Consider the following 16,890-nt stretch of genomic DNA (forward strand, 5'->3'; position numbering starts at 1 on the left):
AGCTATACTCCTCTAATAGGATTTTTATAGTTCAAGTTATTCTCTGTGGTTTGCAAAAACAGCTGTTTTGGAGAACTCTCCTTTTTAGCAAATGTCATCTCCAATGTAGAATTAATCTCACCTATTTTAGACATCTGTAGTGTGGGTTTTGATATCTGAACTAACCACCTTTTACAGTCAAAGCGAAGAAAAAGGCCCTTCCATGTGTCATTTACTTAAATGTAAAGTAACTGTCTGGCCACGCATCTCCAGAATGTTATGAATTTGGTCCTAGAAGACTCCAAACCTTTCTGTACTTTGGAGAGGGATAAAGTACGATGAATAATATTTGCATAAGGAAAAAAAAAGTTTTTGAAAATACATTGAAGTCCACACTATTGAAAGTTAACTGTATGATGGTTGCAGGGACACCAGAACAAGTTATACACAGACAGTTTGGATTCAGAAGTGACTTCAAAGCAGAATAGAGCCTGAGCTACGAGCCCTACAAGTTCTGTGCTGAACATGTTTGGTTGCCTTTGTGTCATGTCTCTGAACCTATGAACACTGGAAAGTGCGCTGTGGATTCAGCAGGTTTTAATTCCTGCTCAGCAGCAGTCATGACACTGAGGTGTGTCAGCACCATCTTGAACAATGCTCCTCATTCCGGGAGAGCTTTTTAGTTGGGTGCAATGCTATGAAATGTCCAGCATCAGTGAAGACACCTTTCTTGTCCTGTGAACTCCCCAGGAAAGATTCCCTATCAATTCTCTAAAAAAAAAAAAATCCATCATTAAAGCTGGTGGTAAGGTAAAAAATTCCTAAATATTCAAATGAAATTATTTGCCAATTCTCAGAGTGTTAAATTTTTGATGGAAATCAGAAAGAACAAAGCATAACGTTCCATGACACGCTTTGCAAAATGACCTCATTCTTGCTGGTACCAAGCTTTGGTCCAATACCCTAACTCCTTATTTCAAACACCGGAGCTTCTGCTTGTGGTGAAAGGTGCTGATATGCCATTAGACAAATGACTCTGCCCCAGCATATGAATGTATTGGCTGAGCAAAACACTGCTGCCATCTGCTTTCAATACTCAATACCATCCTCGATACACTTCATTTAACTGTATTTTTTACATAACTATATTAAACCATCACAGAATCACACTATAGTTGAAGTCATAAGGGATCTCTGCTGAAAGCAGGGTCGACTGGAACAGGCTGCTCAGGGCCTTCTTCAGTCCAAATATTTTGAATAACTTAATGGATGGAGACTCCATAGCCTCTCCAGACAACCTGTTCCAATGCTTGACCACCCTTCCTTATGTTTGATTGGAATTCCCTCTTTTTCAGTTGCTGCCCATCACCTCTTGTCCATTCACTTGGTGCTAACGAGAAAAGTCTGGCTTTGTTTTCCTTAGTTTCCTCTCACCAGGTATTTACACATTTTGACAAGATCCTCCTGAGCTTTCTCTTCTGGAGGCTAAATAATCCCAGCTCCCCTGGGCTCTCCTCGTATGTCAGATGCTTCAAACCATTAATCATCCTAACCCTATCACTGAGAAGTTCAGCAGAGGGTTTGGGGGCATGCACCTTTGATTTTTCTCTCTTTACAATACGAACAGAATGATAGCTTTCTACTTTCAATATTTTTTAAATGCAAGATGTAAATTTCATAATGAAACTCAAGTACGAAACAATAGAAACCATGAATCTTTGACACGCCAAAAAAAAAAAATTAAAAGAATTCAAAAATTCTGTCAATTTAAAAAAAAAAATCTTAAAAAAAAGAAATCAAAGAGCTGCAAGTTTCTCTTGTCAATAGTCTTGGTCACTCAAATTTTGCACCATTTTGGAATTCTGTTTTTTGCTGGCTTTATTTTGTTTTTGCAGAGGAGAGGGGAACTCAACATCTCTAGTGAGGCTCCATGGAATGCTTTTTTTGATAAATTATGATCACAAAGCAGCATGAAGCCTTGAAGCTATCTGCTGTGAAAATAAGGACAGTACCTTCTGTGGGATGTAAAAAACAGACCAGATGCCAAGAACAGAACTTACAAACCACTTTAAGGTTACTTTAAATGATCCAGATATTACATGATAGGGTGATACAGACCTACATTTTGGTAGGTGTGAAAGCATCTCAGGTACTCAAATACGGTTTTTCCTTATGTTCTTTTGAAAATCTCACTGCTAACATGAAAACATGAGCAAGCAACAAGTCAATGGTCTCTATGACAAAACTTATTGTCTGGCCTTATTGTCCGCCTTTGTTTTAATTCTTATAAAATGAAGTTATTTGCAAGCAGTCCAAGTTCCTGAACACTCGTATGGTGATTTAATTTAATTTATTAAAGATAAAATGGGAAGAGAACTATCAGGGTTTCAGGTTCACTGATACTTTTTAAGACAACTAATAGACAATGTAGCAAACATGGGAATATTGATGGTATGGAAAGTATTTTAAAATGTATGCATGTCTATATGTGACTAAGACTATTACAGCCTCCTTTTGGACTCTTCCTAAATGTATGTACAAGTTTCTGACTTGAATCAGTTAAATTACGGAGTTCCTCTTCCTGACTATCAATAGAAATGGACTAATGTAGCTTCAAAAGTACAAAAAAAATAGTTATACACCTTCACATGTTAAAGAAAATTTTTTGTAATAAACTTAAAAGAATATACTTATTTAGATAGCGTATATTATTAAATATATATTAAAAGTAAGCTTTTCAATCTTCAAATATACATGACAAAATGCAGATCCATAAATAACAAATGACTGAACACTAGAGTTTTCCAGATTACTTGAAGTGCTATATCTCTATGGGACTTAAAAGGATGTGTTAATTTTTAGTTCCTCAATCAAATAATCAGAGGAACAACCATACATAAAGTCAAAAGCAATCAATTTAATAGTAGGATTTCAAAGACTCCATCTGACTTTTTGAAAGCTAACCAATTAATATATATATTTTATTTTAAATATCACTGTCATAGGAAATCAAAACAGCACTGACAAATGTTCTTGTGATAAATGAGTTTTAGTACTAATGTAATGCAAATTAGTTCTGCCTTCAGCAAATGATGGAGATACCAAAGCTTCCATTTAACGAAAGAAGCCTAATGCAGGTATTTACATGAATTTCATTAGCATTCCATTATGTGTATGTGACAACAGTATTAGTATTATTTTGAGAATTGAAATACTGTGGCCGTATCAAGCTTCAGCGTGTTGATCTGCATTGTCACATAAATTAATAGTGATATTATCACGAAGACAGATGAGGATCCTTCATCAATAGGAAATTACAGCACAGAGAGCATGCATCACATATCCAGTAATTTTAATATTATGATGGAATATTTTTTTCTTTTATGTTTACGAGGGGTTGGGTGGCAGCACGGGAATCCACTGCTTAAAGCCCAGCAGTTAGGGCTGCTGCTGTCAAATGCACAACAGCTCACGCCTTTGCATCTAAGAAAGCCTGAGCAAACCTGCCACCCAGTGACTTCAGCTGAGAACTGCCAGAGATGGAAGCAGTAGGCAGGAGAAAATCCCTTTGCTCACACAGGAAGGAATAAACCCCTTACTGCAAGAATACGGTAATATATGAATGAAACAGAAATACTGAAAGTGGATATTCCTCTTAATTACATCCTATATAAACCTTTGTATTGGATTAGTTGAATTTGTTAAAAATTCTGCATTTGTTATTACTTAAGTGCTGAATCGCCAAATAGCTAAAAATCACAACTCCAGATAACTTCAAACACGATTCTACTGTCCCCTCTGTCCCGAGTGATGAAGACTGATCTGCCTGTGGAAAAGGAACAGAGATTAGCTGCACTTGCTTTGCATTTGAAATCCCAGAAATAAGGCTTAGGAATGCAAAACAAGAAGCTGCCCCAGCTAAAATAATTTCTACCAGTATTGATCAAGTGCAAAAGGAACACAATAAACCAAGAAAAATTCTTCAGGAAGATGGAGTTACACACTGACAAATAAAGTAACTGATGTTTGGATCTGACCTACGTAACTTTAACTGTCTAAGTGAATAAAGAGTTAGCCACTCTTCAGTTACTTCTGCATCCTATGGACTATCCATTTCTATAATCTACTGAAAGACGAAATCTTCCAGCACAAGATTCAACACCCTCATGAAGTGAACCACCTCTTCTTCTCTCTCTCTGCAGACCACAGAAGGTCTGTAGAGACGAAGTTAGCCTACAAAAGCTAGGCTCATTTGTTTTTTAAATCAAGCACTTCAATAAAGTGTCTAAAATACCATGGAGCTAGTAAGAATTTGGGATCAAGAGATCCAGGAGCACTGGCTATCTGGAATATGAAACAGGTGGCTGGGAACCTAAATATTAAGTCCATCTTCACAGAGAATTAAAGCTTACACACTTGCTGAGGTCCTTATTTGGCACCAGATTTGTTCACTTGAAGTGTTTTGCTAGAAAGTGCCCTAAAATTGGGATTACATTTCAGAATTACTTTCCTTGAAGAGAAAAAAAATCCAATTCCCTTCTGTTTTCATTATTAAGAGGAAAACCAAAAAAAAGTATGTCAATGATATAAAAACTTTTGTTCAACATATGACCAACAGATGGAGAAAGTTCAGGTTCCTTTCGCTTGCATTACATGGTCTTGCATTACGAAGTCCTCTGGTAAAGGCATTTTTACCTTCCTTCCAGACCAAAATCACGGATTCATCAACACTTTCAGCCCGATTTTCTGTTTCATGGAACACAATTTCTTTGTGTGACTTCTGTCAGGTAGCTAAATGCAATCAACTAAACAAAATTTGACAAAACCAGAGTGGTTTTAGTTGCTCTTTTACAAGGAATACATTTAATGGGGCATTACTCCTTAAGCTCTTATTTTGACTGACACTCAAGACTCATTCCAGCCTTTATCTAAGGAGGAACTAATGCCATTAGGAGGTGATTCAAGCTTTTCAAGGTACTCTTATGCACTGATTAATACTGAAGTGTAAACATAAACCTATCAAAAGTATGTCTTAATAGCCACATGCAGGAAATGTTTTGAATGATGCTAGTGTACTAGTATAGATCTACATATTTTGTAATTCCTGAGGCAATACAAAATACACCACAAATTGCTTAGTACCCTGCTGCTAAGTTTGGACATAGACTTTGGGGAGGTTTATTGCAGAAATGGGTTTATGTCTTTGGGTTTCAATGCTTTTCAGCTGATCTTAGCACACTTCTACTGACCTGCTGGGCAAGGACTTGTTCTCTCACTGAAAGAGAGCAGTGTGACTTTTTAGGAATGTTTACAACTCAGCAAATGAGCAGGCTTAGGCAGCTCTTGACTCCTCAAAGGACTGGTTGGTTCCAAATCAGACTAGAACAGTTATGGTGAAACATCTTCTCACATGGAGATAAACAGACATTGAAAAAGAAAGAGACAAAAAGAATCTCTTGGTCCATGGAAAATCAAATAATATTGCCAGCTTAGCAGAAAGACTCTGCAGGAGGCACTGTTATATGGTACATCGTTTTGTGTGGGAGACCTCAGCTGGTCCGAGGGATCAGAGTACAAGTTTAACATTGACCCTGAGCAGATACCCATGTACCCTTGAAGAGACAGGAAAATCCTGAGAAGATCCAAGCAAACAAGATAAGGGGTGGCAAACATCCTGGCTTTTCCCAGAGCATGAACAGCGCGCGATCAACAATTGTATTGGCTGAATGGTGTATGATGTGAGAGCGGATTGGGCAAAAGTAGAATGTTAGAATATATGCACAGATAAGCAACCAGCTAAAAGGATATAAAAGAGCACTGCTTGTAAAATAAAGGGACGATTGCTGTAGCTGGATATTCAGTGTCGTGTCCGTCTCTACAACAACAGTTTTGAACATGGACCTGAAACTGAACACGGCCCCTGGCATTCCCAGACACCACAGGCATCACTAGCAACCTTTTTTCTCCACATCTGCAATTTCTCTTGGGAGTACAAAAATCCCCGTATCTAAATTTGAGGATTTGTGTATCATTTAAACCCAGAAAAACAGAATAAATATATACACATGTGGGCAACCACTCTGAGGTTGCTGTTGAATATTAGGTAAATTAGCATGTGATTAGACATAACCAGAACAGATTTCGACTCGAGATATTAATTTTGAATAAGCCTGATAGAAGACTGTAAAAAGATAAGCGTACATGCGAACATGAAAGATCTACGATTCCTCTTTCTATGTGCCAAAATGAGTGTCTTTGTATTAACTTGTTTAGCCTTCACACAAACTCTTCTTGCTCAGTGTTTACAGACTGTTTGACTCCTACCCACCATCTGGCTCTTTCTTGTGCCAAATTCCAGAAATGTTGATGAGAAAAACATGGGTAAGTAAAAGTGAATGCATATGCACACTTTTTCAATTTGCACCCTATTTATGATCAGGCTACCTATTTACCAGCTATTTTCACTATTAATCAGAGTGGGATTTAAACACTTACGTCAATTTAGATATCTGATTTCAAGTATCTACCTGCAAGTGTCTACGTGTCTGTAAGGCGTCTAAATTGTAATTTTATTTTATGTTCTTAGCCTACTGCATTCTTCTGAACCAACACAAGAGAAGAAGTAAACCAGAAAAGACAGCTTTTCACAATAAAGAAAACTAGGCTTTCATGTATTAAATAAGGATCTATAGTATCTTACCATAACGTTCCTTTCATAATGTTCGTGCTCTTTCTCAAAATCTATTACAAAGCCATTCAGTGACCAAATAAATGTCAGGTCTAATGTGGGATCATGGGATGCAATGCATTGCATGGTAGCATTCTCTCCAACGGTGACATCAACATTCAACGGAGCTAAAGTAATCCTTGTAGCTTCTGTGAAGTTAACAGCAAACATGGAAAATTCCAATAAATAAATGTTTATCCAAATGTAAGCTCAGCTCCATAACTGATTATACATTAAACCGCTCCCTCAAGCTCTAATTTACATGTTATTCATGCAGCTACATTTCAAAGGACCAAACTAAAGAGAACAAAGGAAACCTTTTACAACTGAAATGCCTAACTTCTGCTTAGCTGTCCTTTGAAAATGGCTATGTTTCTGTCTCTGAATCACATTACTGACTATGTAAAGTTATTTTTATTCATTGACTGTATCTCAGGTAGAAAGAAGACAGATGATGAATCTTATGTGACTTGTGTTGCATTGCTTGTTTTAATTATAATGTTTCTTATGTTTTAAAACCCGTCTCTTTAACAAATGGAAAGTTCTACTCAGTTGTCAGGCCAAGTCAGATTTCCATTAGAGCACTGCAGGGACTGAGATCTTAATTTATCTACTGAGAAACAATATAATGATGCATAACAAACCATGCAAATAGCTACATGTGGAAAGGAAGAGAAAATTATACAACAAACGGAAGAAACCTGTATATCCCCCAGAAATGCCTTTGTTATTACGGAAACAAAAAAAAAGGCAAAGATCTCATGATACTCGCTAGAGATCTTGGTATGTGCATCAAACTCATATGGCAAATTAGCAATATGGTTCTGGAAGGGACTCCCTGGATCACTGAGACCACCTCCTTTTCTTTAAAATATCATAAAACAAAAAGCCACAGAATATCTTCCTCATGCCATGACACATGATATCTTTCTCACCAATACAGGAGTGGGAGCAGGCTACCAAAACCTGGAAGACGACAGCCATAAGAAAAGAGCTATTGCTACTAGTTAAGACCTGGGTTTTAGCATGCTCCAAGGAGCACACTAGACCCCATCACACACAGAACAGCAAAAAGTCCTCAATAAAGCCAACATTTCTTGCCCATCTGCCCTGGAGAGAAACCTTTCTCTGGATCCTACTCCAGTAACCTAAAAATGGCTTAGTACTGGGACTATAAGCATGGCACAACTACTGGCTTTTGCAGAACAGAGTACCTCATAGTGCATTGGAACAACATGTTAACATCTGATCTATAAAGTACTAGCTCTAGGCACACACTTACGATACCTGCTCCATTCTATTGTTGTGCCTGTGCGTTCACGATCTGGTTCTACCATCGGTGATTTTCTAAATGTTTACATAAAGTATTCTACCAGTCTAAGAAGTTGCTGAAAGAGTGGTCCAGTGGCAGTGAACAAACAGTGTGTGGGAAAAAACGTCAAACTTTATAGTGCCTGTCAGCTTCAGATTTGACTTTTTAATTTCCTGTAGTCATGCGCAATGTCTGAGAAGTTTTATGGGCCACACAATGTGCTTGGGAATACCATTTTCAAAGCATTCTTCGTCAACTCTCATCATTGTCAGCAATGTGAAAATAATTTTGAACTACATCATCTGACCCTTCTGTTTCTGCTATGATGTGAGGGAGATGTCTTAGTCTTTTGGTTTTCCTTTTTAGATGAATCAAAGCAGAATTCTCCAAAATTTTAAAATTCTTTATACCTAGTTTATAAGGTTTATAAACATATGGTTTAAGTGTTTTACTGTGCGAATTTAGCATGCAAATGTTCTTCCTGATTTTAGAAGTTATAATACAACTATTAAGGGGCTGGCTACCTATTTACATAACCTTTCAAAATAATGAAATGCCTGAGGGTAATATTAAGACATACAAATCTGCAGAAGATGATAAACAGTAACTGCAAACATTAACCAAATCTGATTAATCAAAATCAAGTCTTACAATTCATTTGGTACAATAAATTTGGTATAAATCAGCCAGAAAAATGCTTTCATATGATCCAATGCTGCAGATTAATTCTTATATTAGTACATCAATATTGTGGCATCAGCTGTCACATCCAGCACGATTTCTGGAACAGACATTGAAAATCGTGTTTGATAAATGACTCTCCTACAATCAGTGATACTTGATAGACATAGCTGTTCATAAATATCATCTTTCTGTATTCTACAGTTATTTATTTATTTGACATCAGATTTAAAATACACAATTAAGGATATCAGTACTCAATCAGTAAACCCTAATCCCCATAAAGAAAGGGAATTTAGTAATGCAATCATATGGCTATATGCCCCTATCTCACACATGTAATGCAGGTTTCTTTAACTGCAGTGCTTTCTCAAACTTGCTTACCCCACCAAAAAAAAAAAAAGAAAAAGTAAGGAAGGTCCATAAAAGTCCCATTTCTCTGTTTGAGTCATGGCCCCAGAATCCCATCTGAGCCTGAGCACAAAGGTACCAAATTGAATGAATACATTAAAATGTGTCAATTTAATGGATCAGATTTAATAACCTCTTACAGAAAAATCAACCCTGAAAATTGAGATACAGTCTCAGAACTGGTGAAAACATTTCCACTTTCTACTGAGCAATATGCTTTCAAAGCATCAATTCATTGTTTAATGAGCAACTAAATTAGAAAAAAAAGATATAAAATGTCTTGCAAAAGTAGTGCAATGCTGGAACAAAACTTAGGGATTTTGGATTCTATATGAAATGAACTAACACAATTTAAAGGTTTACCTGTCATTTCTAGAACACCAGTGCTATTAGCTTTTCCTCGGTTATTTTCTGCAAAACAGGTATAGCGACCTTCATCCAGCTTTGTGATATTGATAATTTCCAGGCTCCCATCATCCCAGATACGTATGCTATTGAAAGTGCAAAAAATACATCAGAAGAAATTAATTTTTTTTATTAGAAAGCAATACTTTCAGTAGAATTGTAGTAAGCGAAAGGAAAAACCAGAAACATCTCTTGGAAGCTCACATCTCACTACTGCATTTACAAACACTCCTACAGTAAAAAATATTTAAATAGATTGTGGCATAATTAGATGCCCCACATTGCTTGAGCAAGAGAGAGTACTCTCATTCACTTGTAGTCACTCAAAATATTTTTCTTACAGTCTTGTGATCCAATTCAGTTTTGAATTGCAAACAGCACCAAACAGACTGGTTAAAGTTGGATACCCTCACAGCTATTTGGAGCCACGCTGCTAGTAACATTTTGGCATATCATTTTCCTGAAATTACACATTCTCCTGCCCCTGAAATCTGCAAAAGTGAGAACTAGCCTACAGGATAAATAGAAACATAAGGCAGAATTTTTAAGATTCACAGTGTCCACTAACAGCCAATACTAACCGGCTCCCATTTACAAGCAATTCTGTTCCTTTGCTCCAGGAGAACTTTGGCTTAGGAGCAGCTTTAGGCTTGCATTCAATGATTACACGGCCCCCTTTAGCTGCTAGGATTTTCTTCTTCATAGGGTTCAGTTCAAAAGTAGGAGGTGAAGCTGAAAGCAAAAATTAACACAAGTACTGCTGTTAGTGATTTTTCTGCAGAATACAATTGATTTGCAACATGAAGGTAAATGACAGAACTCCGAATTTTATACAAGTGTCCATTATCCAGACCAGTGAGAAAAAACATCAATGACACAGGGAAGTGGCAAGAAGTAGATGGTGACCTAAAAGAAACAGAAAAAATCATTATGCAGTTCTATGCTGTGTTACACCAGAGGCTTCTTTCTGTTGATTTCTGAGCCTCCATCTAAGTTTAATCTAACAAGATCAAAGTCCCCAGAAATCAATAGAAAGTTCCTCCCTTTCAAAGGCTTTTTGATCAGTCCTAATAAAATTTAGATTCCTAGAGCCCAAGTTCTGTAAAAAGTTGCTCACTTGATCATACTTTCAAATAATAATTGGGTTTACTTTTCAGTGGTTTTAACCCCCCTTTAGCAACTTCAAGGTTGTGACCTTCTTCCTCTTTGTAGTTCTCTGTTTGGCCAACTGGCCTTAGGTGCACTCTCAGATGTTCAAGATTAATGAGACGTGACTAGCAAGCACCACACTTACATATCTGAGGTCACACCTTTGCTTCCCAATTTTCTCTTTATTTGTAACCAAATAAAATAAAATAAAAAAAGCTTTTAATTATTTTGCATCTTGGCATATCATCATTATTAATCATGCCAGAAAGTATGTGCACAGCTCGAGGAAAGAGGGTTATTAGTTAATTACAGCAGTACAGAGAAAAACTCTGATGAACATCCACATCTTACCAACACTGAATTTTGAAAATGTGCATGCAAAAAGTTCTCATTTCTGGGTAATCCAAGCTGGTAGTGAGTACATAGTAATGGAAGAACAGTGAAGGATGAAGTGTTATTGTGCAATGGGTTGGGGAAGTCAAGAACAGTTTAGCTCTTGGGAAAGTCTGAAGGCAAGGGTGAGATGGAAAGAACCCAGGATAACTACTGCAGGGAAATCTAGGAAAGCCATGTCATACAGCCAGTACGCCTGCTCTGATGACATCAGTAAAAACATCAGAAACTGTTTTAAGCCTCAGCACTCTGGATCTGAAAGGCAAACTTTCAACAGGCTGCTCCTTAGGAAAACACAAAGGATTAATATGTATATCCAGCCATCAAATGGGACAGCTATATTGCACACAAACACCGCAGCTGGTCGTAATGGGTTGTAGAAGGCAAAAGCAAAGGGGAGAGTGAAGAGGAAGTGCTTCAGAGGCCTGGTGACTGACAATGTGGTTTCTAAATAGGCAGATTTTGCCCCACTGAGAAGTGAGCACAGGTGAGCAAAAGAGAAAACACTTCTCAACCAGTCTGGCAAGCTCGAGAGGGCAGACAGCAACTCTACGCGCTTCATATAATTTCTGCACAACCAGTTCCTCTGGGGGGCAACAGCAGCAAGCAAACATCAGAAATAATACAGCAAACATTCCCCATAAATTAGTAACTTGATTCCTTAAGTTGTTGCCAAAGCCCAGCTTGGGAACTCAAATAAACCCCGTCTCACCTAGATTCAGTGACCGGTCTTAGCTTTATCCTCACAGGACTCTGTTAACAAACAATGCTTGCAAATATGACTGCTATCTTACTCAAACCTGAAATAGCAAATAGAACAAATAAACCCACTGACCCACAATCTTCAGTTCAGCATTTGCATAAATAATTCCGTGTGTGTTTTCTGCTATACATTGGTACATGCCGGCATCATCAAAGGTCAGACCTTGCATTCTGAGTTCACCTTTCCGGAACTGAAACACAGAATCAATAAAACAACAAGGTATTCATATAGACTACATATGCTGAAGAATTCACACCCATCCCGGTTTCTTCATATTTTTTTTAGTGACAGTGTTCAGAAGAGAGTCTCCCCCCCAACATTCAGGCACTTTATTTTATCCATGTTACAATTCAGTCGTTGTGACAATGCGTTAACCTTTTTTTAAAAAAAGATTCAGTGTCGATTGATATTTTTCTGGAAAATTCAAAGCTGAGTGGCATTAGACACATCTATTCTTCAGCCTACTGTTACCATACCAATGCAAGCACTACTGATTCAGAAATAAGAATAAGAAATTAATTTCATTTTACGCACATAAGCCTTGTTTTACCACGCTCAGTGTTTAGTATGTTATATTGTATGTACCTTGTTTTACAACAGTAAAAGGTCAAAGGAAGTCCCAGTGAGGTAGTTTTTCAGAAGATTCTTTTGGGATGTAGTATAAACTATTTTCTATTACTTTTTTTAATATAAAAAGAAAATTTAGTAAATCAAAGTGTAGTACTGGAGCTATTTCTAAAAAATTGTGTATAAAACCGCACAAAGTGTGGTGGGGTATTTTGTAAATTACAAACAGATGTCAATCAGTTTTTGAAAGATCTTGTTACTAAATCCTGTTTTCTTGTGAAAATTAAGCTGAAAAGCTTTAATTTTGTATATGAGTCAACTGGAGTGCACGGAGTAGTGGAAGATTAAAGGAATACTATTTACCTGAAAAAAAGAATAGATTAAAAGAATCATATTTCCTGTATTGTTCTACTGAAAAACATTTAAATCAGATTTTCTACAAGAAATCTTTGTTTTGTGCTAAGGGAAATACCTAATTAAAAATTATCTGATTTAGAAACAAGCTATATTCTCAAGGCAATTTAAGCATTTTTGCCATTTTCCATTTCAAAATCAGCTCGTAATATTAACACAGAGCACAATCTTCTTAATACTGGAGAATTACACGCTGCTTTCTGCAATCCAGTATGCAGATATTGTCAGTGAAAGTCAAGTTCAGTGGGGACCATCAAGCAATTCACTTGCTAAATTACTTGTTTGTAGTAACTACAGAACACAGAAAACAGCATTGCTTTTTCTGGTTTAAGCCATGTCCATATGGCAGATGGTGATACCCCTGTTCTCCCTCCAACCTTCCACATTTTTCTTAAGATACACAACGAAAACAACGCTGCCTCATTGTCTTTTTTTGCTCTCTTGCCAAGATGAGTGTCACCACAGCTCAACAGATGCAGTATTACATTGTGCCCTCTTCTGCTCTCTTAAGCCTCATCAGACAGTATAGGCAATGGATATTAAAGATGTTGATTAAATGCCTGGACAGAAAATCTCCTTTGTTGAAACAAAGTATCCAATGTAATAAGCTTAAATTATCAAATGGTACTCATTTAAACTTCACATCACCGAAAATAATGGAATTTTACAATATTCTGTAGCTAGAAAAAATATGAAAACGTACATCATATAGGAACACCACTGACCATTTAAAACATCGTCATTCTTTTTTCTCTTGTTTCTACTGACTCCATTTTTTCTTACGTTTTTAGACTCACTCATGTTTAATGTGATAAAAAGGATTGTTTTTAGAGAGAAGCTGATAGACAGTTTTAATCCAGCAGGAAGAAAATAGCATTTACTTATAAAGGCCTGGAGAAAAAAGGATAACCACCTCCCAAACATGTGATGAAAAGGCAAGTTCGTAATTCAGAGCTGAATATTAAATAGCCTGAAGAAATGCATTTCAAAACTGAAGAAAAGTTTGAGATAAAACTTCAAAAATTAGATTTTAGTCCCTAATGCAAGTGGAATCAGCAAGTATTTGTAGTATTATAATTAATTTTCTCAATCCTTTTAACAATGCATGCTTCAAAAAATCATTTCTATCAGCTAACCAATCAATCCTGCGTTAACTATGGCAATATACTTACCGAGGCACCATTTTTCAACCATCTAATTGTTGGAATAGGCTTGCCCGTAGCTACGCAAGGCCAATATAGGTCACTGCCTATATCCTTCTCTGTGTCATTGATATGTTCTACCCACTCAGGAGATGCTGAAAAATAAAAACCATGATGCCTTGTAAATAAGCAGATACATATTTAATTAGCATTACAATCTGTAATTCCACTGCTTTTTCCATGATACTTCAGAGGTCACACGAAGTAATGATGATAACTCAGCAATGCACCAGCACAAGAAAGAATGAAGTGATGATGTTTTTGTCTTACCACATAGCCTCAAAATAACTTCAACCTGGTTTTTATGAGAAGAAAATATGGAATTGAAATAATGCTTCATGCATGTCCAAAGATATAAGAAGTTAATGCTCACACTGACCTATGGAAATTATTCAGTAACACCATAAAAATCATAGTTAAATTACATGAGATTGGCAAAATCATCTACGTACCAAAAGGGTCTCCAAGAAAAATATTCTCTTGGTCCAGAGAAGATATTAAAAAAATTAATATTGAAAATGTCCCAGCTTTTAATAAGCCATGAGTCTGTTTATTAGCTTTACCTATAACAACAAGTAACAACCTTCCCACAGCAATTTTGAAAGTTCAAGCACTTAACTGAGCATCTTAACCCAGGAAATGTTCTATAAAGTCAATGAAATGAGACAGAAATCTTCTGAATGTAATTCAGATGTTATGTATGATCTTTTCATGTCACAGTTTTGTGGTATAATTCTCAGTCAAGGAGTCAGGTTACTTGGGACGATTCCACTATGAGCAGTAAGACACAAGTTTTTGGTTCCCTCATTTAACCAAATGCATGAGGGGAAAGGACAGAGGCTGAAGGAACAAAGAACTGACTGGAGCTAATAAGATAACTAAGACAGTTAGAAAAGACAAACAAAATGAGGGAGCAAGAAAGCATACCAAACCTAATGGTCTCTTTTTCTTCCTGTCTGTTCTTTCACTTCAAGTACTGTAAGTGTGCTTAATTTCCATTATGCATAATTATATTAATACTAACAGACATTGCTGTCAAGGTGTATATACATCTGTCATAACCAGAACAAACCGAGTAGTTGTTCAATTAATACACAAATGTTACGCCTAGCAGTCAACGCATGGGTTTTGATTTTGCTCTATTAACTTGTGTGTCAGGATGATGCAGTGAGTCAGCACTGACATCAAGTGTGAGAACACAGATACTTCCAACATAAGTAAAAGCAACATAGACCATGAAGAATAAAATTGTTCTACCTACCTTGTACGTAAACTCTTGCTTGATGTTTATCTTTTCCTTTATAATTTTCAGCTTCACACTCATAAAGTCCTTCATCTTCATACTGAATATTGAAGATCTTAAGAACTGCACCGGACATGCTTATCTCAGCAGTGGCTGGCATGGGTTCAAGGTATTTACTCCATCTCAGTTCAGGAACCGGACTTGAAAAGTACAGTAAAGTACAAATCAGCATGTTCAAGAACTGGCTGTTAAATTCAGGCTACAAGGAAGTGTTTGATGATGAAACATGTATTTTCATTGCCTGAAATACGAAAGCTAACAGTGCTCCACAATAACTTTAAAATACACTTACTTCCCAAGAGCAAAACACTCCAGCGTCACGTTTTGCCCCAGGAGAGCATATGTGTCCTTGAACTTCACCTTGATATCAGCAGGATATACTTTTGCACCTAACGTGAAAAAAGAGAATCTCAGAAAAGGTAGAGCAGAAAGGAATACAGCTATTAAAAATTCCACAATTCAAGAAAACTGTTCTTAAAATTCCAGAGAAAATTCTTCTTTACAGTGAATAAATAGCCTGGCCATCCACGAAGTTTGATTTAGTGCTGAATTTTTAATAGTAAGGCAGAATTGTTTTACCCAGCAACTAGTTATCTTTCTCTGGACAGAAATGCCTAACATTTTTTACAGCACAATGCTTTAACATAAACTCATTTACTTCCATTTGAAGTGTGATGATGTACTTTGTGTGTGGGTAGACAAAAGCCTGTCTCTATTATCCACAGATTCTTTTACTGGATAGAATATTTTGAATTATTGTGAATTTAAGCTCAATATTATCTTAGTAAGGGTATGAAGGAGCTAAAGTCAGCAAATCTACAGCTTAATGAGGGCACAGGGATGCAAATGTAATCAAATCTACCTACTGGTGATCCCTGCAGGACTCCTCTTATAGTTCTAGATGAAGATCTCAGTGTGAGTATTGGCCATGGAAAATTCAGACAAAGATCACTGATTTGTAATTACCCAAATTCAATCACAGTTCTGCACTGTAATAGGGGAAATTTAACAGATAAAAGGGTCAATGAAATCTTGATCATCAGTTTATGAGACTCTAGTGACTGACAGTCTGAAGTGGCAAAAGGGAACTTGGTTACCATTTGGAAAACATGCAGTTTTCATGAAAAAAAGCCGGACAATAATCTAGTAAAACAAAGCCACATAGGTGTCTTAGGGGATTGGCCATGAGACACAAAGCCCTTAGGCCACTGTTGGATAGGAAATTTCAGCAGGGGAAAAGGATTTTCCATTTTCATGGGGGATTTCCTGGGAAAAAAAATTAAGTCCTGAAGCCATTTATCAACTTCTACATGTTCTGCAGTCATGCCCCTTTGAACCAATGCCAAGATCAGAAAAGATATTAAAGATTTTGGGATGAGTACAGGGGCTTATCACATAAAAGAGATGGGGACTCTGGGGATGAGAACTCAGTTCTCAATGATATGAAAGGAAATTCTTGAATGAATCTGGGGAGATTTCCTTCACAGAGTTTTCATTGTGGATGGGAATGATTTGGACCTCTGTATCTGGAAAACTAAATAACATTGTGCTGTAGCCATTACAACTTGCCATATAATTCTCCTC

General features: G+C 36.8%; 1 protein-coding gene across 1 annotated transcript in view; it reads right to left on the bottom strand.

The window, feature by feature from the left end:
- Nucleotides 1-16,890, bottom strand: part of CNTN1 (contactin 1) — an 84,735-nt gene that overhangs the window by 56,873 nt on the left and 10,972 nt on the right. Inside the window, 8 exon segments of the mRNA XM_009880886.1 lie at nucleotides 5,509-5,532; nucleotides 6,686-6,855; nucleotides 9,474-9,601; nucleotides 10,097-10,247; nucleotides 11,893-12,010; nucleotides 13,974-14,098; nucleotides 15,265-15,446; nucleotides 15,599-15,695. Coding sequence (XP_009879188.1) covers nucleotides 5,509-5,532; nucleotides 6,686-6,855; nucleotides 9,474-9,601; nucleotides 10,097-10,247; nucleotides 11,893-12,010; nucleotides 13,974-14,098; nucleotides 15,265-15,446; nucleotides 15,599-15,695 — 995 coding nt within the window.

Source organism: Charadrius vociferus, unplaced genomic scaffold (assembly GCF_000708025.1).
Source record: "Charadrius vociferus isolate BGI_N301 unplaced genomic scaffold, ASM70802v2 scaffold52, whole genome shotgun sequence".
NCBI classification, from domain to species: Eukaryota; Metazoa; Chordata; class Aves; order Charadriiformes; family Charadriidae; genus Charadrius; species Charadrius vociferus.